Genomic DNA, 27102 nt, shown 5'->3' with positions numbered 1-27102 from the left:
CGATTTGAAACGGGCCTTCGTTACTAGTAATTAAATAAATTCATGGTGCTTCTAAAAGTTGATACATCAAACAATGACACAATCAAAACTATACTCAGGGAAAGATTCTTGCTGTCACTGAAAATCAAATATCTATGATTGAGGTCTACAAAATCCTGAGTGGTGCAGAACGAGAAGTAAATTGATTTTTTTTACTCATAACAAAATTACAGTGACTAGGGGATACTCAAAGAAGTTACATGGAAATACTTTTAAAACAAATAGGAGGAAATATTTTTCATTGAACGAATAGTTAAGCTCTGGAACTCTTTGCCAAAGGATGTGGTAATGGCGGTTAGAGTATCTGGGTTTAAAAAAGGTTTGGACAGATTCCTGGAGGAAAAACCCATAGTCTGCTGTTGAGACAGACATGGGAAGCAACTGGTTGCCCTGGGATTTGTAGCGTGGAATGTTGCCACGATTTGGGTTTCATCCAGTTATTTGTGACCTGATTTGGCTACTGTTTGGAGACAGGATACTGGGCTAGATGGACCATTGGTCTGACACAGTATGGTTACTTATGTTCTTATGTACTCTGATCACCGTGGTTCTCTTTGGTTAGTCTCGGTTGCAGCTAGGAGTGATGTGAGCACCACTGATATTCAGTGTCTGAACATGAATAATTACCAGTTATATTAGAACAGCAAAACAAGCCTGTCCTAAGCTACCTGGGTGGCAATTGGGGGTTCTGCCTCTGAATATTGCTCCATATATGGATAGTAATCTGTTCCTGCTGCTGGAGTAAACTTTAACCCTCTCATTGCCAATTGGGATGCGGGCCTTGGTTTTCAGCAGCTCCCTTTGAAAGGGTCTGGAACACAGCCTGGGGTGGATAAGGCACCCTGGGATATGTACTAAAAAATCTCCCCCTCCATTCAGTATAAAAGGTTACTCCTCTACTGCCCTCAGTATGGAGGACCTTGTTCCTTATCTTGGATTGGTGTGATTGATTTTTAAAAAAATTCACTAGTTGAGTAAAGTGCAGAGAGTTGGGTTGGGGAAGGTTGGCCCGTTTCTCAGTTGTGGAAAGCTCTGTCCCCCTCCCTGCCCATCTTCAAAGCCTTGCTCAAAGCCCACCTCTTCAATGTCGCCTTCGGCACCAAACCACCATACCTCTATTCAGGTAATCTAGACTGCCCCCACTTGACGCTTGACATTTCGCCCATTAGATTGTAAGCTCTTTTGAGCAGGGGCTGTCCTTTTTGTTAAACTGTACAGCGCTGCGTAACCCTAGTAGCGCTCTAGAAATGTTAAGTAGTAGTAGTAGTATTACATATAGCAGTGATTTAACCAGAGCTGAGATTGTGATGTCATAATGCCTCATTCCACCAATGCCTAAGAGCCAACCTCATCAGTGATGTCATAATGGCTCGACTGTCCTATACTTGGCCCACTTCCCCCCTTAGTGTGAAGAGTTTCAGTCTCTGGTATCCAGAGCTGAGATTGTGATGTCATAATGCCTCATTCCACCAATGCCTAAGAGCCAACCTCATCAGTGATGTCACAATGGCTTGATTGTCCTATATTTGTCTCACTCTTATCTATTAGATTGTAAGCTCTTTGAGCAGGGACTGTCCTTCTATGTTGAATTGTACAGCGCTGCGTAACCCTAGTAGCGCTCTAGAAATGTTAAGTAGTAGTAGTAGGTTTTATTGCTTATTTATTTGTTGTGATTTATTAGCCACTTTAATTGAAGAGATTCACCTAAAGTGGTGAACAGTGGGTACAGCTTGGCATAAAACTTACAATTTTAACAACATAACAACAGTAAAATGACCAAACATAAGAATAAATATAATCGACGTGGTAAACTTGGAGATGGCAAATTGAATCGTAATAACAGGACAAACATGAAAGTGTCAGAAATATAAACATTTAACAGCACTGTAAATATGATCAATGGCAGAAGGGTCCAGATAATATATCATAGCAGGCAGCTCGGAAGCACCTTCAGTTAAAATAGATATGTGCTCCCGATGTCAGCAAAATACCTGCACTTAGCTGATTTTGTCTCACTGACCTTTGGCTGGTTTATTTAATAAAGTCTCAATCTTTATCCTTCCTTCAGGGTACTTCAGATGCACAGTGCGTCACCTGGGATTTCTCTAAACCGTGAGTACAGACACAGACCCAGGAGCAAGCACTGAGGCTGAGACTGTGGGTGGTCACATCTCTCACATGAGTCACTTTTTATTGCTGAGAAAGATGAGATCTAGTGTTGTGTGGATTCTCTCTGGGCTGTGGCACCTTGAATTAGACCAACCTAAATTTGTTTTCAGTTTGTTTTTAAATTAAAAACGAAGCAAGCCTCTTTGGTAGGATTTTTCATTGTGGGTCCTGTTTACTAAAGTGCAAAGTGACTTTACAAAAATGCACATCACGCAAGTACCTGGAGATGCAGAAAAATGCCAAAGTGCAAGTGTTTTGGGATATTTTTTCGTGCAAAAGTCACTTCATGGTAAACCTTTGTGCAAGTTTTGTGCAGTACTAGTGCTAGAGGGTCAGCAGGCACTGCTTTGAAGCTGGAGCCTAAGGCTAGGCCTGGACCCCCTGGGGTGAGTCAGGGTGCTGGAGAGGGGAAAGGGGCAGGACAGCCCTCACAATTACTTGGCAAAGGGACAGGGCTTCAGGAAGGAGAAATTGTAACTTTTAGTTCCACATCAGAGAAGGGGCATCAGGGTCACTGAGACCACCAGGGATTTTGAGGTCTTTCTAGGAGAGGGGGGTCCGGGGGCACATCCAATTGGCCCTTTAATTTTTTTCACTACCGCCCGAAGGGCTTTCACCCCTATCCCTATTTCTCATATGTTGCCTCAGCCAGGAATGTGCAAAGTTTCTTGCTGTAGTATCATGTGAGAAATTTCAGGCCAAGTTTATGTAAATGAGCCTAAAATCTCATGTAGCAGAATTGGATGCTAACCAATGAACATATTGACAGGCATCCAGGTTTCCCTATTGACTAGAGAGATGTGGTGGCCGTGTTAGTCCACTTTTAAAGGTAATCAATAGAAATAAAATAAAACATAGAAAAAAATTAAAGATGCTACCTTTTTTATTGGACTAACTCAATCCATTTTTTGATGAGCTTTTGAAGGTAACCCTTCTTCATCCTGTTGCAGCAGTGTGAGCAGAGCCCTGGCTGGGATAGGTGTGCAGGGAGCTGTCCCACACTCATGGTGCTGAAACGAGCTGCGCATTCAGAGGAAGGCATCGCAGAAAAGCAAATGCATAGATTCCTTCTGTACACACAGCTCTTCTAGTCATTCTTCACTCAGCGGCTTATTTTATAATATTGGCAGTTATTTCACTCTTCTATTACTGTTTAATTTGATGTTTTGAGTATTTACAATGCTCGTTCCGTTTCTTTTAACTGGTAACTCGCATCAAGCTGTTTTGAGGCTTTTCCTCAAAGTGAGTAAAGTGCACTAGAGCATTACCAGGCATTAATGTGCATTATATCTGCTCTCATATTTCTGTGTTTCTGTTTCTATCTACTGCTGATCCCATTTTATGCATGGCATCTGTTTATTAATAATGCATCTTAGCGGTGGTTATAACCAGTAACTCTAGATTTTGGAAGAGGATTTTGTCAGTCTGTGTGGTAGATACAGGAGCTGTGTTTGCTTCGAAAGAGCTTATGGAGCTCATGCGGGAGCCCCTGGCCGTTCACCTCTGGATGTGGGGAGGGAAGCTCCTGGTCTTTTTGTTAGTGTTCACTGCATTCTTAAATACCAACTTTTCTCTTCTCTGCTCCTTATCGGCTACAATAAAGAAACGGGTTCTTTATTCATGTTGCCAAAGCAACCGGAATTTGCTAATGGCACTTTTCTATTTTCCCTTTCAGTATTTGAACCTAATTTTTTCAATTGCTGTGCCTTTTGCTTTAGGCAAGTAGAGAGAGGGGGAGAGAAGGGGGCAGGGGGAGGAGGAGATGATAGAGGGTGTGATAAAACGCCCACCCAGACTTGCTGGAACAGCAAGGATCTGTATTTGTGAATGTGAGGGTGGGGGATGAGGTGGGTGCCAGGCTTATGGGGAGAGCTTTTATCTCTGCTTGTAGGTGTAGAGTGAGTGAATACCAACCAGTAAAGCATTAAACTGGAGGAAGCTTAGCACACTGGACAAATGTCTGTTATCAGTATGGAAATGGGACTATTGCTCATCTCTGCTGTGTAGAAAGTGAGCTCAGAGAGTAGGGATGGAGAAGGCAATTTCAAAGCGCTTTATGAGGTACATTTTTAATAGAATTTCTATGGATAAAACAGCGCTTAACTGGCTGCTGAATATCCGTGGTTAGCAGCTAGTGGATAACTGGTTATATCACCTGATATAAGCAGCTATCCGCTGATTTTTAAACCAGATTTGGTGGTCATATTTGGCCGTTTCAAACCCTGGTATATCTTTGATTGGTTTAAAGATAATCGGCTATGTCTGAATGTTGACGTAGCTGGTTATCTTCAAACTGGCCAAAATCCCCCCCCGGATATTCAATGCTGGTCACTGAAAATGGTCTGGCATTGAATATCCAGATTCAGGAGACAGCCCGGCTATCTCCTGAGGTCTGAATATTGGGGCCGATAAATGTATGTGCTAAAATGTTTGATATATGGGTGAACTTGTCCATAAACAGCCTGTACTGACTGGAGTGTTCTGGGGACAGTACTGGGGGTGGGGTGGGAGGGGGGGGGGAAGGGGGTTGGTGTTTCACACATGTGCTCTAGAAAAGAACACCCATATGTGCCCAATGCACAATCCTCCTGCAGAAGTTATTTGACAGGTCTGGGATTTTCTCCCGAATCTGTCAAACCTAAGCCCGCTCCCCCAAACACAAGGCCCTGGTGGTCCAGTGGGACCACTACTTCCCTCCCAATATTAAAAAAATATGGCCTGGTGGTGCAGTGGGACCACTAGCCCTCATTCCCTTCCAGCATCCCATCCATCCCACCACGGCCTACCTTATCCATAGTTGGAGGAGGAAGGGACTAGCACTCCCTCCTTCCTCTTTGGACGTCTCCTCAAAATGGTGGCGCCCTGCCTAGTGCATCCTGGGGTGTGCTGGGCAGGGCTTAACTTCCATATAAGGGTTAAGCCCCACCATTGCATTCCATGATGCACCAGGCAGGGCACCGCCATTTTGAGGAGGCGCCCAAAGAGAAGGGAGGGAGTGCTAGTCCCTCCCTGCTCCAACTATGGATAAGGTAGACCACCAATGGGGGGGGGGTGCCGGGTGCCAGGTGGGATGGAAGAAGGAAGGGAGGGCTAGCAGTCCCACTAGACCATCAGGCCATTTTTTTAAATGTTGGGGGGGGGGGGGGTGCAAGTAGCGGACCCATTGGGTTCTTTAGTGTTTGGGGGGTGGGAGGGCCTGGAGGTCCTCCAGCCCATCCCCCTTTATTTGGACACAAAGCTGCATCACAACTGTGTGGAGGGGTGTTTTATCTCTGCTTGATGTTTTGAAACCATTCTGTCTCTTGTTTTTGATTTATATGATCAGGGACTCTGGCTTTGGAAACTGGGACACCCAGGGCTGCCAGACCGTACATTCTCACTCAGCTCACACCAAATGTCTGTGCCATCAGCTCTCCACCTTTGCACTACTTGCTCAGCTGCCTAAAGATCCGGTGAGTCTGGAGCCCGTTCTCTTCTGTGAGATATGACAGTATAAGTCAGCTGGCCAGAAGGGCCTGCAGGAGAGGAACAGGAGCAGAAGGCATGTGACAGGTAGTGGGGGGCTAGGAATGATGAGACCACCCCCACCCTGCACCTCCCAGCACAGCCTCCTCAACTCAACAAACAGCAATTATAATTTTAAAATGCATTCAGCAGGGACTTATCTGTGTTCTGTGTTTAACATAATTAATGGTGCGCGTTCTGTGTGTGTGTGTGTGTGTGTGTGTGGGAGGGGGATATGAACTAGCACAGGCAATACTGATGGATTTCTGCATGGACAGTTCAGACCTTGGGTTAGGGGAGGGGGTGCACAGAGGGTATCCACAGAGATGTGGGTGAATACACATCTGTTTGTGCACTGAACTTGACAGCATGTGAGCTGTGTCTGCACAGTGTTCGTATGTGATTAAACCGATACATATGTGTGTAATTAGTATGCATACATACAGTGTACATGATTGCACACAGACTGACACGTAGCTTCCCCGTGGGCGGATGTGACCCACATTCCTTTAGTCTGTGCTTTGTTGCTGGCAATTAATATTCTGTGAGAGTCACCTGTTGGTAGAGAGATGGAGAAATGCCTTCAGGGCAAGCAGAGAAGCACAGCAGAGGGGTAGCATTGGAAGGGAAGGTCTCCTCTAAGGAAAGGGGCGAGTGCAGTCTCTTAAAACACACTTCTGCCCCATAGGTCAATGCCCAGCTATTCACCTGGGATCACTCTCTGCCCATCGCAGGAGTGGCCGTCCTCAGGATTACGCACCCAATACCTGATCACTGAGGATCTGTTACTATGAATTTCTGGGGTCAGAGTCATTTCCACAGGAACCATGAGCAGAAGTGGCTTGGAAAGATCGTTAGTTGTTAGATCAATGGCCCTTTCAAACTGTGTCACAGAATTTCATTTTGCATATCTTGTCTGCTGCTCACCCTGCAGTCAAGCAGGTCCTTAGTCCGTTGCCTGGGTTTGGAGAAGACCGAGCGGCAGGGCTGTGATGAGTCGGGGTGTGTGGGGGGGGGGGGGGGGAAGGGTGTATCCTGTACGTAGTGCAGTCAGTAAAGCTTCCGGTGAATCTTCTTGCAGGTCCTGGACCCCTCAGCAGCCCCATCCGTCCCTCTCATGATTGGCTGTGCGGTGTCCTGCATGGCGCTGCTCATTCTCTTGGCTGTGTATGCTGCTTTTTGGAGGTGGGTTGCCCCAGCAGAAGTGGAGCGGGAAGAGCAGCTCCTGTGAGGATATGAGCTGTGGTTTGGAAGTGTCCTGCCCCCACCTCACTGTCATGGTAGATTTCATGCTGGGTCTCTTTCCTCTTCAATTAGGTTTATTAAATCTGAGCGTTCCATTATCCTCCTCAACTTCTGCATTTCTATCCTGGCTTCGAACGTGCTTCTGCTTGTGGGTCAATCACAGGCGCTCAGCAAGGTGAGAACCGCACTTCATGTGTTGGCTGTACCTGACTGTGTATGTTGTATGTTCATATGCGTGTGAGTGTCTGTAATTACGTGTTTCTGTGAGAGGAAGACTGCCAGAAGAGGGGTTTGTGCCTGTGTTGTAATATGATGGAGGTGTGTGCCAGAGTCCTGGACATGCTGGGATTTGCACTCAGGTTGTAGAGCGGTGGGGAGGGTGGCAGTGTCCTGGAGAGATGGGGATTTACACTCATATTGTAGAGAAGCAAGGGATGTGTGCTGGTATCCTGGAGAAGCAAGGTTTGTGCAGCTGTAATGGAGGGTATTGATCAGGATTCTTATTATAAAACACAAATCACTTGAGATTTACTTGGTGATTTATTAAATGTCACCACATATCTTGAGATAATTCATAGCCTCGCGGTTTCTTGCCTGTGTGGACATTACTCCTTACATTGTGCCGACATATGCGCACTGCACTCTCGCTGCAGACCGTGGAATTGATGGAAATCCTGTAATGAGAAAGGCTGGACTTATTAGGAGACCTACCTCGGTGCGTCTCCGCCTCTCGCCTCTTTTTCCTGATTCTCCTCTGGTCTTCTCCCTGCTTGCTTCTTGTTTCCACTGGGTCCTGAGGAAGCACCATGGTGAGGAGGTGTGTGAGGAGGGTGGGCAACCTGCAGCCCAGGCCAGAGACATGATGTGCAGATGAGTTTGGCATGTGATATGAGTGAAACCTGAGATCCAGGATTTTGACTCCTTTCTTGATTGAAAATGTGGCTCCTTGGGTTGACTCAGAGGTCATTTGAGGGGAAGTACAGCTGTTAGAAATGCATTGGGTTCGGGTCAGTGCTATATGCTGCGATGTGGGGAGGAGTCTTGGAGTTGATCCAGATTGTCTAGAGCTGGGAATACGATGGAGGCAGATAAGGAGGAGGGGTGGGAGGGTGGAAAAATCATGGTTGTTTCTAAGCCTGACACCTGGTGGTCAGATTTAGAGCTAATGATACAACCTCAGGACTATTTCTGCAATGACCAGACTGGGATCAGTGGGAGGGTTTTAAAATTAAGGAAAAAATCTCCAGGGAGTTGTGAGTAAAGGCTTATGACATCGCAATCCTGGCACTGGTTCCGACTGAGCTGGAAAACAAATATCAATACCAACATCCTCTTATATTTCACAAAAGCCATTGAAGTTCAATATGGATTAACAGGATAAGAAGAGCAGACAGTCTCTGGAGAAAAAACAAACAATTTAATTAAAAAAAAAAAAACCTAAGTTAAAAATTTGTTAAAAAGAAAAGCCTTCAGTTGTTTTCTGAAAAGATCATATTTTCTAATTCTTATTTGAATGGGAAGGACATATGAGTTTATCTTGTGGGGCAGACTGGATGGACGGTACAGGTTTTTCTCTGCCGTCATCTACTGTGTTATGTATGTATGACATTCCATATGTTTGCAGCAAAATAAGCAAAGGTAAATGAGGAAACAGTTTTTGAACAAAGGCCCTTTGGATTAGGAAATGACCCCCTTTTGAACATATTGTGAGCATGTGCACTGTGAGGCACATTTGTGAGTGTGTACATAGTATGCATGTACACTATGAAGCACGTTTGTGAGCATGTATACTGTGAGACACGTTTGTGAGAGTGTGCACTGCGATGCACATTTGTAAGTGTGAACATAATGAGCGCGTATACTGTAAAGCACGCTTGTGAGATGTATACTATGAGGAACGTTTGTAAGCATGTACACTTTGAAGCATGTTTGTGAATGTGTATACTGAAAGGCATGTGTGTGAACGTGTGCATAGTAAGCATGTACACTATGAAGAATGTTTGTGAGCATGTATACTATGAGGCACGTTTGTGACAGTGTGCACTGTTAGGCATGTTTGTGAGCATGTACATAATGAGCGTGTACACTGTGAGGCATATTTGTGATTGTGTATACTATGAAGCATGTGTGTGAACATGTATACTGTAAGGCACGTGTCTGAGCATTTTCATAGTAAGCATTTACACTGTGAGGCACGTTTTTGAGCACGTATACTGTGATGAATGTTTGTGAGTGTGTATACTATGAGGCATGTGTCTGACTGTGTATATTGTAAGGCACATATGTGAGCGTTTACGTGGTAAACATGCACACTGCAAAGCAAATTTGTGAGAGTGTGCACTGTGAGGCAGATTTGTAAGTGTGAACATAATGAGCGCGTATACTGTAAAGCACGCTTGTGAGATGTATACTATGAGGAACGTTTGTAAGCATGTACACTTTGAAGCATGTTTGTGAATGTGTATACTGAAAGGCATGTGTGTGAACGTGTGCATAGTAAGCATGTACACTATGAAGAATGTTTGTGAGCATGTACACTATGAGGCACGTTTGTGACAGTGTGCACTGTTAGGCATGTTTGTGAGCATGTACATAATGAGCGTGTACACTGTGAGGCATATTTGTGATTGTGTATACTATGAAGCATGTGTGTGAACATGTATACTGTAAGGCACGTGTCTGAGCATTTTCATAGTAAGCATTTACACTGTGAGGCACGTTTTTGAGCACGTATACTGTGATGAATGTTTGTGAGTGTGTATACTATGAGGCATGTGTCTGACTGTGTATATTGTAAGGCACATATGTGAGCGTTTACGTGGTAAGCATGCACACTGCAAAGCACATTTGTGAGAGTGTGCACTGTGAGGCAGATTTGCGAGCGTGTACACTGTGTGGCACGTTTGTGAGTATGTAAACTCTGTTCCTGCTGTATCTGTTCACTGCTTTGATAATCTGTCACAGGGCGTGTGTACCATGACCGCTGCCTTTCTGCACTTCTTCTTCCTGTCTTCCTTCTGTTGGGTGCTCACTGAAGCCTGGCAGTCCTACCTGGCAGTCCTTGGCAGAATGCGCAGCCGTCTGCTCCGCAAGCGCTTCCTCTGCCTGGGGTGGGGTAAGAGCTTCATACGTTTCCCATTTCTGTAGGCCCAGAACAGCTGAGCAAATCCTGCTACCATCCCAGAAACAGCGCAGTGCAGGGCATGTGCGGAGCTGGCGACTAAGATATCCATGAGCACTTTTGAATATTACTCACACAGCAGAACAGAAAGCAAAAACCCCAAGGTTACCTGAGTGATGCTACTCGAATCTAACTAGGAAAGTGGGACGATAGTCCAAAAAGTGCTTATATATGCAGTGACAGCACCAAGTGCACGAGCGTTTCTTAAAAACTTTGCGCTGCAATGGGGTAAATTATATAAAGAACTAGTATGTCGGCCCGTATGTGTAAATATCAATATTCTAGCTGCTCTGAAACATAGCTCCTAAATGCATTGGGGGAGGGGTACTTTCAAGCTGGGTATTCACATGGGTGGAGTTGGGACAGTGTATGGATGGGACACAGATCGATGAGTGTGATTATACAGTAATTTACACATTAGTTATCTGAGCGGGAGCTTTTACTCTGGCTCAATGGCTTGTAGAAGTGATAGCTGTCATGGGGGAGGGGGGTTAGTAATACTGCTGGCTAAGTGGGTACGTTTGGAGCAGGAATAGTGATTTTATAATGTATTGGGGAGGGGGTGTTTGTACATTATTACTCCATGTGCAGCTCCTACGTCTGACCAAAGCTTTTGTAAAACACTAATGGGACTTCTTCACACCCAATTCCCCTCTCTGTGTCCTTTTTTTGAAAAAACAGGGCTCCACATGTTTAAATAGGTGTAAATTTTTAATGGATAAGTATTGCACTGAAAAGTAGATGCATATTTTCAAAGTAGCACTTAACCATTTCTCACTGCTGGAAATACGCCCAGCGGTGCTTCAAAAAGCGGCTGTGCCATCGAATGTTGACCTCTGCGTGTTTGTAATAAGTTCATTATTGCCTCGCTGTTGTATTCAATTTCACTCTTTCTCTCTCTCTCTCTCTCTCTCATGTTCCTTCTGAATTAGGTTTGCCAGCATTAATTGTTGCCGTGTCTGTTGGTTTCACCCGAACCAAAGGATATGGGACCAGTCACTAGTACGTTCCTTTTCTTCAGGATCTTGTTGGGATGGTGAATCATAAAGACGCGGATTCTTGCTTCCAGTTGCACAGTCATGCACATTATTAACACAATTGCTTCTAAAACAAAAATGGGGAAACCTCCCCCCCCCTTCAAATGATGAGGAAAGTAAAGATTGAGATGGGCTTCCTAGAATGAGCTGATCCACAATGGCCCACGTTCACTGTAGAAGCAGAACCACAGTAAAATATACAAACAAACAGTACAATTAAAATCATACAAATCATAAAAAACAATTTCAAATATAAAACATAAAAATGCATAACCACATAAACAAAATAAAAACAACTCAAATGCATAATCATACAAACAACGATAACTGTTAAAACTAAGAAATGGTAACAGTGAAAAAACACCAGAATAGATCTACTACATGCACAAAACTTTTAAGGGTGGTGTAGACCATTACCAAAAAATAGGGATGGATGAAAAGAACAATTTGGGGGTGGGGGGAATCAGTGTGGGCTAGGACAGGGACCAATTTTATACAATGAGACCCTGTGCTAAAGTAACCCAACTTCTGGTAAAAGAACCTCTTCCAATAGTAGCCCATATTGAATATATGTGTGTGTCTAGGGTATGACTTCCACTCTTGTCCTCACTCCCCCAACAAGGGCCCATAGTTGGTACAGGCAGGTCTGGGATCCAAGAAAGGGCTGTTCAGATGGAGTCTGAAATTTATGTAATTATTGGGATTGTGGAGTGTTGCTGCTTTCTGATGCCTTTTCTCTCTGCACCCCTCTTTTTGTTTGATCCTTCTGTTTCTTGCTGCAGCTGCTGGTTGTCTCTGGAGGGGGGTCTCCTGTATGCTTTTGTAGGACCTGCAGCCGTCATTGTACTGGTAGGTGCTGAGTTGTAGTTTTACAAGTAATCTTTAGGAAGGTGTTGATGTTTCTGCTGGAAAACATGACCAGTCGTTCACCTCCTCTCCTTTCTTTCTATGGATAAGTCTCTACACCATCTTCTCTCCCCCCCCCCCCCTTCATTTCCCTGGCACTGTCATCTCTCCTTCTTTATCCCTCTCCCTCTTCCACTGTTTCTCTTCCTTTGCTGTGCCCTTTGGAAGTTTGGAGGAGAGACTCACCTTGTACAATCTTATGGTGACACTGGAATGGGTGGCTGCAAGGGTGGGGGGCACAGCCCAGGGTGGTGGAGCTGCTGGGTCTGAGCAGTTTGCATGGGAAAGAGATAAAACGTTTTACACATTCACTGTTCTGTCCCTTCCCACTGTCCTCCCTGTTCTCTCCTCTGCTCCTGTACCTCAGGTGAATATGTTGATTGGGATTATTATCTTCAATAAACTCATGTCACGAGATGGGATTTCTGATAAGTCCAAAAAGCAGCGAGCAGGGTAAGTTTTGCTTTCTGCCCCTCTGTCCTGCTAATGCCAGGGGGTGGGGGTGAAGGGGATCTGTCACTCACATTAGGGGATGTAGAGGCTCAGTCCTAAGTCAACCATACCTGCAGTCTGGAAAGATGTGCAGCTTTATTAAAACAGTCACTTGACATGGCCACGTTTAACCTGCAGGCTGCATCAGGGGTAAAATCTGATATACTGCTGTACACCACCTTGGGTGAATCTGTTCATAAAGGTGGTTAATTTATTTATTGCATTTGTATCCTACATTTTCCCACCTATTTGCAGGCTCAATGTGGCTTACAGAGTCCTGTTATGGCATTGTCATTTCAGGATATCAATAAATATCAATAAATCGCAATAAATAAATATACAAACAGTACAATTAAAATCATACAAATCATAAAAATTAATTTCAAATATAAAACATAAACATGCATAACCAGATAAACAAAATAAATAATAGTAACTCAAATGCATAATCAGACAAACAGTGATAGCTGTTAAAACTAAGAAACGGTAATAGTGAAAAACACCAAAGTGGATCTACCACATGCACTAAACTTTTTTTTTTTTTTTTACAAAAGAGATATTAGCTCTTAACAGAATATACCATATCATTTCAGTGCACAGCATAAGCCTTATCCACAGTTGTGATAATAAGCCATGTGACTCATCAGACAGGAATGTAAAAAGGGAGCCTATACCCATTGGGAATAAAACAAACTCTCCCCTAATAGTCAGAACAAATCCAGCAACCGAAAAATATGACAAAAGTTTGTCAAAACAGCTGTAGCAACAGAAGATAAACACTGTCGCATTATGAAGGAGGCAGATTCACCTGTTAGCATGGTGGGAATGCTGTCATTCTGAGGAAAGAAGTCCGGTACTGTGAGTGCTTTTGATATGAGCTGTTTGAGTATTTTTGGTTTGTTTTAATATATTTTCATTGAGATCTCGGTGGATTGTTTGTTTTTGTTTCATTTGTACCCTGCGCTTTCCCACTCATGGCAGGCTCAATGCGGCTTACATGGGGCAATGGAGGGTTAAGTGACTTGCCCAGAGTCACAAGGAGCTGCCTGTGCCTGAAGTGGGAATCGAACTCAGTTCCCCAGGACCAAAGTCCACCACCCTAACCACTAGGCCACTCCTCCACTGTTGCTACTATTTGAGATTCTACATGGAATGTTGCTATTCCACTAGCAACATTCCATGTAGAAGTCAGCCCTTGCAGATCACCAATGTGGCCGCGCAGGCTTCTGCTTCTGTAAGTCTGACGTCCTGCACATACGTGCAGGACGTCAGACTCACAGAAACAGAAGCCTGCCCAGCCTTCTACATGGAATGTTGCTAGTGGAATAGCAACATTCCATGTAGAATCTCCAATAGTAGCAACATTCCATGTAGAATCTTCATATATGAAAGCTCCCACGCTAATGGCCAAGTGTGTGGCCGTGAATTGACGAAATGGAAAATGTGGCCCTATTACAGCCACATTAATGGTGGCCTCAGCGCATGGGAAAGCCCAGCGCTACTGATACCTCAGGCAGGTTGTTATGCAGCTTAGTAAAAGGACACCCCCCCCCCCCCCCACCTATATGTGGCTATTTTCTGTGGAATTTATCTGTATAATTTGAGCCACTGTATAAGTGGTCCTGAACTTAAAACCTATAAGGTTATTCATTTGCTGTTTATGTGCTCCACTTGTCTGGATAAAGTTATCTGGCTGTGGGTTGAATATCATTACTATCCTTTATAATTTTCGGCTCCTTCAGCTTAAATGGATACATTTTGGCTGTAAATTGACTTTACAAAGCCAGTGTTTGAATATTTTGTGTTCTGTTTTGTCACTCTCTGCTGATCAGATGTTTCAGGCGTGGAGCTGTGTCCAACCCAGAGCCTCCCCTCCCCCACTGCTGATATCACCAGTGTCATATTAATGTCACATACTTTTCTCTGTTTTTAGATAGTGTTTGCGAGATAGAGATTGATAGATATAGATAAAGATTATATGAACAAAAGCTGGTAAAGCAACTTATGACTAAACCTCACGAGCAGGGTTTCCTGAAACGAGTCCTCAAGAACCCCCAATAGATCAAGCTTTGGGTAACCCATATGGACAAATGAGCCTGTTGGTTGGAGCATTGGTTATTGCCAATGAGTATCGGTGGTGTAGGATGAACGTCTGAATGCACTCCCTGGCTGCCACAGGGCTTTTTGTTCCTACACAAGCTGCATATACCTCAAAGGGTGGCATCTTTCCATCATCTGAAGGTCACCTTGAAGGTCAGGCTGGAGGCTGCTGCAGGAATGGTAGAGCTCTGCCTGCACCTGAAGGTATCACATGCTCTACTGAGTTCATTTATTTTCAGCAGCTGCTCCATGGTTGTATTTTTAGCTGGCTGAATTAGGAGCTGCTCTCGGCTGTCTCATTCTCATATCTGCTGCGGCACACAGTCTATGCATTTTCTTCTCTCGCTTCATGTCTCTTTCCTGCTTATCTATTCTGAGTCTTGCACAAATTCATGCTGCTGTTCGGTTCTCACCTCCAGTGTTTTTTTTAGTGCATATGGAAGACGGACCGGTTACACCTTAAAGAGGAAATGCACTGTCCAGTTGTGTTCTGACTGCAGTGAAAGCACACACTGTCCAGCTGTGCTACCTCTTTCTTTTTAATTAATTTTTATTTTGGATTTAGTTTCTGACAATAGAAGAGCACGCACTGCCCAGCCATCCTCTGACCTCTGTTTTCTGACTGCAGTGAGATTATGCATTGCCCACATGTCCTCTGACCTCTGCTTTCTTTGTGCAGTGAGATCATGCCCTCCCCTTACTTACTAGTGCCCTGGTGGTCTAGTGACCTCTTCCGCCTTCGGGGCAGGAAAGAGCCCCCTCTTTCCTGCCCGGAGCGCTGCCCTGCATGCATCCTTCCTGTTGGTGATCTCGGCACCGATTCAAAATGACCGCCGAGTGTTGAAGCAACCTCGTGAGACTTCAACTCTTGGCGGCCATTTTGAATCGGCGCCGAGATCACCAACAGGAAGGATGCATGCAGGGCAGCGCTCCGGGCAGGAAAGAGGGGGCTCTTTCCTGCCCTTAAGAGGTCACTAGACCACCAGGGCACTAGTAAGGTAAGGGGGTGACGGGGAGGGGGGGTGACGGAGTGTATGACATGGGGGAGAGGAAAATGTGACAGGGGGCGGAGCGAGGGCATGAAAGGGTGTGTGTGGGGTGTGTGGTGGGGGCGGGGCATGTGTCCTCCTTTTTGGGAGACAAAATATGGTAACCCTACTCCTGTGTCCTCAGCAAATTATTGTATGTAAAAAAAATGTAAAGCATCTTGAGCTAAAATTGGAAAACGTGGTCTAGAAAGAATTTTACTCATTCTTGAACTGAGGTGTGGCCTCATGATAGAACAGTGGCCGGAAATCCAGGGGTCAAATCCTTCTTCCCCCTCTGTTGCCTGGGATGCAAAACAGATTTTGAGCCCTGCTGGCCAAGGAAATACCGATTTTGTAACTCACCGTGAGCTTGGATTAAAAAGATGAGTAATGACTGTAGATTTGGGTGCAGGTTTCTTGCATTGTCACCCTGAGATTCTGGAATAATCTGACTTGAGAGATGCCCCCCTCCTCTGCTTTATTAATTAAAGCTTGGCTCAGCTTTATATCATTTGTATATGTGAGGGGGAGGAAGGGGGGATCAGTTACCAATGCACTGTGTATATTTATTGTATTGGATTACTTATCCTAGTAGTAAATCACGTCAACCCTTTTCTGGTAGTTTTCGTTTCACAAATAGAAAATGTAAATAACTTCAAAATTGAAATCCAGAGCCTAAACCTTGAAAAATCAGACTGCTAAATCCTTCTACTCCCAACTGTGTACGTAGTGCACGTGGACATGATCATATGAGTGTTAGAGGCTCAGGCGCCTTCTGTCACAATCCTCGGCCTCTATCCTGAGCTCAGGGGTCTTCTGTCATAATTCACAGCCTTTTTTCTGGGCTCAGAGGCCCTCTGTCACAATCCTCGGCCTCTATCCTGGGCTCAGAGGCCCTTTGTCGCAATCTTCAGCCTCTTTCCTGAGGCCCCTTGCAGTGTCTCTCTCTCTCTCTTGCCAATAACGGGTGACAAAAATGATGAAGGGGATTGGACGACTTCCGTATCAGGAAATGCTAAAGTGGCTAGGTCTGTTCAGCTTGGAGAAAAGATGGCTGAGGGCAGATATGATAGAGGTCTATTAAATATTGTGTGACGTGGAATAGGTAGATGTGAATTGCTTGTTTACTGTTTCCAAAAATACTAGGACTAAGGGGCATGCAGTGAAGCTACAAAGTAGTAAATTTAAAATGAATCAGAGAAAATATTTCTTCATTCAACATGTAATTAAACTCTGGAATTCGTTGCTGAAGAATGTAGTAAAAAGCAGTTAGCTTAGCGGGGTTTGAAAAAGGTTTGGATGACTTCCTAAAGGAATAGTCCTTAGACTATTATTAAAATGGACTTGGGGAAAATCCACTGCTTATTTTTAGAACAAGCAGCATAAATATATTGTACTGTTTTGGGATCTTGCCAGGTACTTGCGACCTGGATTGGCCACTGTTGGAAACAGGATGCTGGGCTTGATGGACCTTTGGTCTGTCCCAGTATGGCAATACTTATGTACTTAACTGGTATCTTCTTTCCCCATCTGTGGATACATCCCAAGGGATTATGTGTCAAAAAAAATCATAATTTTACAAAATTATGCAAATGTAATGCCTTCTGTTTTTACAGGCTACACAAAATAGTGGAAAAAGCTGAACGTGAAAAGATTCTGGTGGATAGGGGGAGACAGATGCCTCCTCTTTCTATAGAAGACTTTCTCGATTGTACTCTGCCTTGAATCCATTGTGAAATCAGGCAGAATATAAATCCTCAAACAGAATAAGGCCCTAACGAACTGACACTTGAGGAACTTCTGAAATCCTCAGGTCCATGCCAGCAAATTCTTTTGTAAAACCACCTTTATCAAGCCTATCCCCCAAAATAAGCAGGCCTGACAGTCAGTGTATTTTTTAATCACCAGCCACTGTGGCTAAAATAAATCTGAAAATTCAGCCCCCTTATCTGCGCAGCAGCAGGGGCTGGATATCCGGATAGGGCACTGTCTGGATAGCAACAATATTCAGCCCCCTATCTGGATGGGTAACCGGATAAAGTCCAAACAGCTCTTTAGGTTTCCTAACTTCATCTGGATAGTTACACAGTTACAGAACGAATATTGTCATTAATTGAATAACTCTGGGGACCCGCTGTTGCTCTGCCTGTGGACCGCCATAGCTGCTGTTTTGCTCCTGCACTGCATTTAGACAGCGCTGCAGCGTACTGCAATGATTTTCTGTGGTGCTATTTAGATAGACCTGGTGTTATTTGGATAGTACTGCAGTGCACTGCAATGATTTTCAGTGGTGACAATGGTGCACTGCAATGATTTTCAGTGGCATTACTTAGACAGCGCTGCAGTGCACTTCAATGATTTTCAGTGGTGTTATTTGGACAATGTTGTGGTACACTGCAATGATTTCCAGTGATGTTCTTTGGATAATACTGTGGTGCACTGCACTGATTGCTGTGGTGTTATTTGGATAGCATTGCAGTGCACTGCTATGATTTTCAGTGGATTTATTTGGATAATGCTGTGGTACTCTGCAATGTTTTTGAGTGGCCTTATTTGGATAGTGCTGTGGTGCACTGCAATGATTTCCAGTTGTGGTGTTTGGATAGTGCTACAGTGCACTGCAATGATTTTCAGTGGCAACATTGGTGCATTGCAATGATTTTCAGTGGCAACAATGGTGCACAGCAATGATTTTTAATGGTGTTATTTGGATAGTGCTGTGGTGCACTGCAATGATTTCCAGTTGTGGTGTTTGGATAGTGCTACAGTGCACTGCAATGATTTTCAGTGGCAACATTGGTGCATTGCAACGATTTTCAGTGGCAACAATGGTGCACAGCAATGATTTTTAATGGTGTTATTTGGATAGTGCTGTGGTGCACTGCAATGATTTCCAGTTGTGGTGTTTGGATAGTGCTGCGGTGCACTGCAATGATTTTCAGTGGCAACATTGGTGCATTGCAGTGATTTTCAGTGGCAACAATGGTGCATTGCAATGATTTTCAGTGGCTTTATTTGGGTAATGCTACAGTGCACTGCAATGATTTCCAGTAGCGTTATTTAGATAGCACTGCAGTACACTGCACTGATTTTCAGTGGCATGGTGTTATTTGGATAGTGCTGCGGTGCACTGCAATGAATGTCGGTGGCATTATGTATATAGCACTGTGGTGCATTGCACTGATTTCCAGTGGCTTTATTTGGATAATGCTGTGGTACCCTGCAATGTTTTTGAGTGGCCTTATTTGGATAGTGCTGTGGTGCACTGCAATGATTTCCAGTTGTGGTGTTTGGATAGTGCTGCGGTGCACTACAATGATTTTCAGTGGCTTTATTTGGGTAGTGCTACAGTGCACTGCAATGATTTCCAGTAGCATTATTTAGATAGCACTGCAGTACACTGCAATGATTTTCAGTGGCATGGCATTATTTGGATAGTGCTGCGGTGCACTGCAATGATTTCCAGTTGTGGTGTTTGGATAGTGCTGCGGTGCACTGCAATGATTTTCAGTGACTTTATTTGGGTAATGCTACAGTGCACTGCAATGATTTCCAGTAGCGTTATTTAGATAGCACTGCGGTGCACTGCAATGAATGTCGGTGGCATTATGTAGATAGCACTGTGGTGCATTGCACTGATTTTCAGTGGCTTTATTTGGATAATGTTGCGGTACCCTGCAGTGTTTTTGAGTGGCCTTATTTGGATAGTGAAACTGATTGGAATCAAAGAGATGGCAAATCGCTCATAGGTGACAAGAAACCAAGAAACTAATTTTGGACAGATGTGGCAAAAGAGATAAGGAAGAATTAAGAATTACGCCTAAGTAACAGAAGCTAGCCTGAGGGGTGGTCTTTATCTGCCTACACTTTTCTCCGTTTCATCCTCCCTCCCTCTTTGACATGCTTCCTCATCCAAGGTTTGTAGCTCCATCTCTGCCTTGGCTGGCAGATCTGACCCCCCTGCCAGTTGCACTGCAGAGCTCTTTGGCTTGTCTGGTGTTGCTCTATTTCTTCAGTGTGCTTGTTAGGCTGGCAAGGCTCGGCCTCCCCACCAGCCATGTGGCACATGTTCCCTCAGTGTTTTTTAAAGGGCTGAGAGGAGGTGATCCTGAGCTCACCGTGGTCCAGTGGTGCCGGTGGTCTGATGACTCACAGGAGCGTGGCTGGAGGAGACGGGGTTGAGTGGAGGAAACTCGGCACTGAAGCTGAGCTTTGGTTAGGCTGAGGCGGCAGCTGTGTCTTCTCTTTTGCTTGGCCAATGTGAGGATAAATGGATGTGGATGTTTCTGCTTTCCTTCACCCACTGGATTGTACAGTTTGCACAGTTATGTGTGTGTTTATTAATGATGTTTTGCACACACGTAATCACAGAATTCCCTGGGGTGTACCTGAAGGGGTAAATGTGCATGGAAGGAGGGTTCTGCTCTTCCTGCTGTTCCTACATCAGCTAAGGATAACATCCCAAATGTATCTAGACCAGTGGCGTAGCCACAGGTGGGCCTGGCAGGCTCACCCAAATTGTGACACTCTTGCTGTGGCTGGTGGGGATCCCCAAACCTTGCCAGCTGAAGATTTTCTCTCCTTGGGCACCAGCGCTCTTCCAAATGTCAGCCAACGGCAATTGCCTGGAGACCGGCCCTTCTGCACATGCTCAGTTTTTGCACATGCATAAGCACTGAGCATGCATGACAAGCCGGTAGTAGCATCAGTTTGAGGCAAGTGCTGCCGGCTGCCATTTGGAAGAGTGCTGGCTGCTCGAGGAGGAGGAAATCTTCAGGAAGCAGGGTTTGGGAATCCCTGCCTGCTCAAGTATTTAATATTTGGGGTCTGTGGGCAGGGAAGGGTGGAGAGAGGAGCAAACCAGAGGGGGATTGGGGGGGATGTGAATTCCATGCCCACCCACCTTGGGCTCAGGCCCACCGAAATTTGACCATCTGGCTACGCCCCTGAAGACTCCCTGAGCACAGTCTGTGTATGAACAAACAGTGGACGAGGCTGCTGATGCTTGACTTGCTCTCTCATTTCATGTCATTTATTATATTTATACATTCTTACTACCTCTGTGCAGTTAACAAAAGCACATTTATAAAATAGCAATACAGAAAAGAACACATTAAAACATGAGCATCTATATAAAAAAAAGAATTTGCCCTGTATCATTCTTTGTGACCAGAGAATAAACAACGATTAAAGCACCTGAAACTCAAAATGCGAGAATAACTCCATATCCATTGTTAAACAAATGGCTTAAAAAATTAACTATAAGCACAGAAATTGGCTTCTCCGGCCAACTGGCAACTCATGAAGACACAACAGTACTGGAGAGATATGATCAAAGTTTTCAAAGCAGATATCACAGGAGTGGATTCGATCTGCAGTCTCCTCCCTCTCCAGGGTCTCCCTGGCACACTCAGTACAGACAGGGATAACTGGTGTTGTTTACCCTCTGTGGCTGCTGGATTCTGACATCTGCCTCCCTCACTAGGTCCTCGCTCTGGAGCTCCTGCGTGGTTCTGCCACTACTCGCTCTGACTTGGATGTCCGCAGTCCTGGCCATGACAGACAGACGCTCCATCCTGTTCCAGGTCCTTTTTGCCATATTTAACTCTGTTCAGGGGGTTGTGATCCTCACCATTCATGGCTTCTTACGAAGAGAGGTGAGAGGGTTTGTGGGCTCCTGTGTGTCGTGTAGCCGTCCCTTCTCGTCACCCTTTCCCCATAGCTTCCCTGTGGCCAGACAAATCAGCTTGGGGGCACAAGACTGCAGCATTTGAATGGGGTATGGGGAAGGGGCCATTGACCCACAGGTAACTGCAGTGTCTCCTGATGGTGGGATCTAGGTCCAGGAGGTGGTGAGATGTCAGACTGGAGTGTGCAAGAGTGAGGAGAGTGAGAATTCCCCCGATTCCTGTAAGAATGGACAGGTGCAACTCATGGTGAGTATGGAATGAGGAGAAGGTGACCCTGGGCAAGTTACTGTCAGTGTATAATGGGACATGTGCTGGTGTGTTAGACGTGTGCTGACTGTCTTGTCATTGCCAAAGTGCTGATGAAAAGAGGTATGGGCCTGTGTGGTGTATATGTGTCCATGTGTGCTGTGTGTGATGTATATGTGAGATTGTGTGTAGTGTATGTGTATATATGTGTGAGTGTGTGTGTGTTTGTATATACATGTATTTGTGTGTGATGTCTGTGAATGCATGTGTGTGTGATATGTGTGTATGCATATGTGGTGTATGTATATATATATATATATATATATATATATATATATATATATATATATATATATGTGGGATGTGTGTGTATGTGTGTCTGTATATATGTGTATACATGTGTGTGTATGTATGACTGTGTGGTGTATATGTGTGTCTGTGTGTGTGGTTTGTGGTGTGTGTATATATGTGTATGTGATGTGTATGTGTATACAGTGTGTATGCATGAGTGCATGTGGTGTTCGTGCGTGTGAGTGATGTATTTGTGTGTGTGTTGTATATATGTTTGTGCATGTATATGTGATGTGTGTATATGTATATATGTGTATGTATGCATGTGTTTATATATGTGTGTGTGTTTAGTTTATTATTCACACTATATGTATGTGTATATATGTGTGTATGTGTTTGTATATATATATATGTGTGTGTGATGTATATGTGCCTGTGTAGTGTGTATGTCTTTGTCTATATATGTGTGTGATGTCTATGAATGCACATGTGTGTGGTGTGTGTACGCATATGTTTGTATGTGTATATATGTATATGTGATGTGTTTGTAAGTGTCTGTATAAGTATGTGTATATATGGGTATGTGTATATGTATGAGTGTGTGTGGTGTATATGTGTGTCCACGCATATATATATATGTCTGTGGTTTGTGGTGTGTGTGTGTATATTTGTATATGTGATGTATGTATATGTATATATGTGTGTATGTATGCATGTGTATGTACATGTGTGTGTGTTTAGTTTATTATTCACACTATATGTGTGTGATGTCTGTGAATGTACATGTGTGTGGTGTGTGTGTACGCATGTGTGTATGTGTATATATGTACGTGTGATGTGTTTGTATGTGTGTCTGTATATATATGTGTATATATGGGTGTGTTTATATGTATGAGTGTGTGTACGCATGTGTGTATGTGTATATATGTAAGTGTGATGTGTTTGTATGTGTGTCTGTATTTGTATGTGTATATATGGGTGTGTGTATATTTATGAGTGTGTGTGGTGTATATGTGTGTCCACGCATATATATATGTTTGTGGTGTGTGTGTATATTTGTATATATGATGTATGTATGTGTGTGATGCGTGTGTATGCATGTGTATATATGTTTGTGTGTGCATGAGTGCGTGTGTATGCATGTGTATATATGCTTGTGCATGAGTGCGTGTGGTGTGTGTATATATATATATGTGTGTATATATATGTGTTTCTGCGTGTATGTTTGTGTGTCTGTGTGTTTATATATGTGTATATGTGCATGTATATAATATATGTGAGTGTATGTGCTTATATGTATGTATGTGTATAGGCATTAATTTGCCTGTTTCTTGAAACAAGATCACCAGTTTGATTGCAACACTTCTATCTGTCTTTCTCCTTCCTTTCTTCGATATGTCCCCATTTCTCTCTCCCCTCTTGTTCTCTCTGTGTTTTTATAGACGGATTTTGAGAAAGACATAGATCTGACCTGCCAGACCACTGAAAAGTCTTCGTGGTACACAGCACACGGGGAAACAGGTAGGTGCTGGAGGGGCTGAAGTAAAATTCCTGCCCCAGTCTAGAAACCCGGAGTCCTCATCTCACTGAAAGGTTTCACCATAGTTCAGATAATAGCAAGATTGCTGCCTTCACGCCTCGATGTGACAAGTTCGGTTTTACTGATCATACACTGTGAATGTGGGGGACCCATAGGACTCAGCACAGGGCAGTGAGTGTCAGATCCATAGGACTCAATATGGGGCAGTGAGTGGGGGACCTGCGTGACTCAGCACATGGCAGTGAGTGTAGGATCTGTGTGACCTAGCATGGGGCAGTGAGTGTGGGACCCATAGGACTCAGTATGGGGCACTGAGTGTGGGACCTGTGTTACTCATCATGGGGCAGTGAGTGGGGGACCTGCGTGACTCAATATGGGGCAGTGAGTGGGGGACCTGCGTGACTCAGCACATGGCAGTGAGTGTAGGATCTGTGTGACCTAGCATGGGGCAGTAAGTGTGGGACCCATAGGACTCAGCATGGGGCAGTGAGTAGGGGATCTGTGTTACTGAACATGGGGCAGTGAGTGGGGGACCTGCGTGATTCAGCATGGGGCAGTGAGTGGGGGACCTGCGTGATTCAGCATGGGGCAGTGAGCGGGGGACCTGCGTGACTCAATATGGGGCAGTGAGTGGGGGACCTGCGTGACTCAGCACATGGCAGTGAGTGTAGGATCTGTGTGACCTAGCATGGGGCAGTAAGTGTGGGACCCATAGGACTCAGCATGGGGCAGTGAGTGGGGGACCTGCGTGATTCAGCATGGGGCAGTGAGCGGGGGACCTGCGTGACTCAATATGGGGCAGTGAGTGGGGGACCTGCGTGACTCAGCACATGGCAGTGAGTGTAGGATCTGTGTGACCTAGCATGGGGCAGTAAGTGTGGGACCCATAGGACTCAGCATGGGACAGTGAGTGGGGGACCTGCGTGATTCAGCATGGGGCAGTGAGCGGGGGACCTGCGTGATTCAGCATGGGGCAGTGAGCAGGGGACCTGCGTGACTCAATATGGGGCAGTTGAGTGCGGGAGCATCACGGTGTCTGATCCCTATCTTTTCTGTTCCCTTCATCTCAGTCCTTTTTAAAGGGATGAACATGTGTAATCCAGCTACCATTGCAGGGACTTTATCACGCATCTCCCTGGACGATGACGAAGATACCAAACTGAACCTCGGCAGTGAGGGTATCAGCTTCTCTGCATTGCCTGGAAACATCCTGACAGCTGGTAGCCTCCGGCTCCAACAGCCAAAGCTGGGTCAGAAACCTCTGAAAGTATTAAATGAGTTCAGCGACCCACCAGCCAAAAAAGAGGTGAACCTGGAGCCCCCAGGCCCCATGTACTTGTGCAGAGGGAACAGTCTGCGGTCACTGGATATGGGCTGGATGAGGACTCAGGAGCAGTCCCTGGAGAGTGACTACATGGTACTTCCCCGGAGGACTCTCAGCCTGAAGCCCTTCTCCAGGGAGGAGGGCAGAAGAAACCTGACCCTGCAGGAGATGGCCAGCATTGCCAAGGGGCAGAGATCAAGTGAAGCTGAGGGCTACCCCAGCTTTCTTTCCGTGGACCACATCAATATGAACATGCAGCAGCCCTATGGCCCAGTGAAGCACCAGTACAGCCTTCAATTCAAGCAGCACCCTGTGGTCCGGCAGGTCCTGGGGTCAGAGGTGACAGAGCGCAGCCGGACCATGCCTCGTACTGTCCCAGGTCCGGCTCACGCCAGCGGCTCCTTGCAGGTAAGACATAGTTTCTGCTGCCGTGTGCCAGTGCTGACAAATTTCTGGCCCTAGACCCCAATATTTGCGGCTGTGGTGGGGTGAGTGAGGGAGACGGCACACTGCAGCTCTTAGATTGCTGAGAATCCAAATCCCTGCAGGGTGCTGCATATGTACGGATCTGAGAATAAATCCTGGCATGTTGCAGACAGTGAGGTGCTCAGAGCCCTTGTCCCTCAGTATCTGGATTAAATGTTTCTTCTGGGCTGTTCACCCAGAATGACCCTGGTAACCTTCCTATTAGCTACAGAGTCTAACTTATGAGCAATAAGCTTTTAATATTTTGGTAGCATAAAATAGATCACAGGATCACAGTGATTCAGTCTGGAGGTGGAATTAGAACCTGGGTATCCAATGGCTGGGCTGCACTCAGTGTAGAAGCAAAATGAGCTGTTAAACTGCAAGATTGAAGCTCAAAACCCCGGACTGGTGCAAGATTGCTATGAATAAGGCGTGGGCAGAAGGTAGGGAAGCAGGAGAAGAGACCTGGGGGTGGGGTGGGGGACATTTCCAGAGTCAGAAACGGACTCTTGCAGATTTGCCCAGGTGCATATTTTTCCTGCATCCCCAGGACATGTGCAGGTGACAGGAGAGAGGAGCAATCATTTTTATTCATTTCTATTCAGAACGTGGACGTTTCAGTGCCAGTAACATTCTGACAAATTACATAGGAGGGGATTGAAAAGACAGCAAAACTATCCAGGACTAGGAACAAAGAAATAAACCCAGCGAATCGAGGATAACAAAATTATAAAAATAATCTGTCAATTAGAGCAGGTTAGCAAATACCTGGTTAAAAAGCAGTGGGTCGATATTCAGCCGCTGGCGTTATTACTGGAAATTCAGTGCCGAGTCATGTTGGGGCTCTGGCATTGAATTTCTGAGTTTACAGTGCCATAGCCGGTTAAGTGCAATATTCAGCAGTAACTACATACAGATAGGACTGACTTTTCGGCAGTTACCTTGGCTGCTTAAATGCTGAACATTGGTATTTAATTGGCCAAGTGCTGACTCCGCCCCCAAAATAACCGGTTCTGAGTTGGGTGCTGATCGGACATTTTCAGTAACACTAACCAGTTAAGAGCCACTGAATATAACCAGTTAGCCCTGAACAAGCGATGTAACCAGCCAGGAGCTGCAGTGGCATTCCTGTGTCGGCTGCCACATAGGGCGGATCATCGCTATGCACCCCACCTGGCGCATCACCCCCCTCCGGCACATCACCTTCACCCCCCCCCCAGGTGCATTACCCCCGTGGTGCATCACCCCCCCAGCACATCACTTTCACCCCCCTGGCGCATCAACCTCCTGGCGCATCACCCCCCCGTCACAACACCTTCACCCCCCAGGTACGTTACCCCCCCCCTGGCGCATCACCCCCCTGGCACATCGCTCCCCCAGCACATCACCTTCACCCATCAGGTGCGTTACCCGCCTGGTGCATCACCCTCCTGGCACATCACCCCCCCCCCCTGGCGCATCACCCTCCTGGAGCATCACCCCCATGGCGGGTCACCCCCCGGAACATCACCCCCCCCCCGGCACATCACCCACGTGGCACACCAACCCCTGGCGCATCACTTCCTGGGGATGCAGGGAGCAGCCGCATGGCTGTCGGCTCCGCCAGTTTCCTGCCCCGGAACAGGAAGCAACGTCAGATGGAGCAGGGAACCGGCAGAGCTGACAGTCACACAGCTGCTCCTCACACCCGGAGTGGACAGCTCCCACTGCCCCGCCCTTGGTACGTCACTGAGGAACCAAATCACTTTGAATATCAACCCCCTGGGAAGTAGGACTGGTGCCAGGCAAACCTTTACGGTCTATGCCCCAAAATTGACAGGGAGAAAGAGAGATTAAGGATAC

General features: G+C 45.5%; 1 protein-coding gene across 1 annotated transcript in view; it reads left to right on the top strand.

Moving 5' to 3' along the window:
* The window catches only part of ADGRB2 (adhesion G protein-coupled receptor B2), a 150802-nt gene that overhangs the window by 113655 nt on the left and 10045 nt on the right, over positions 1-27102 (top strand). Inside the window, exons 15-26 of the mRNA XM_030219619.1 lie at positions 2108-2151; positions 5534-5660; positions 6794-6897; positions 7030-7132; positions 9922-10072; positions 11071-11140; positions 11958-12024; positions 12449-12534; positions 21187-21358; positions 21542-21637; positions 23371-23449; positions 24539-25200. Coding sequence (XP_030075479.1) covers positions 2108-2151; positions 5534-5660; positions 6794-6897; positions 7030-7132; positions 9922-10072; positions 11071-11140; positions 11958-12024; positions 12449-12534; positions 21187-21358; positions 21542-21637; positions 23371-23449; positions 24539-25200 — 1761 coding nt within the window. The remainder of the gene's footprint in view (positions 1-2107; positions 2152-5533; positions 5661-6793; positions 6898-7029; positions 7133-9921; positions 10073-11070; positions 11141-11957; positions 12025-12448; positions 12535-21186; positions 21359-21541; positions 21638-23370; positions 23450-24538; positions 25201-27102) is intronic.

Source organism: Microcaecilia unicolor, chromosome 11 (genome assembly GCF_901765095.1).
Source record: "Microcaecilia unicolor chromosome 11, aMicUni1.1, whole genome shotgun sequence".
In the NCBI taxonomy this organism is placed as follows: Eukaryota; Metazoa; Chordata; class Amphibia; order Gymnophiona; family Siphonopidae; genus Microcaecilia; species Microcaecilia unicolor.
Note: the sequence above shows the minus strand (reverse complement) of the source record. Positions and strands in the feature narration are given on the sequence as shown.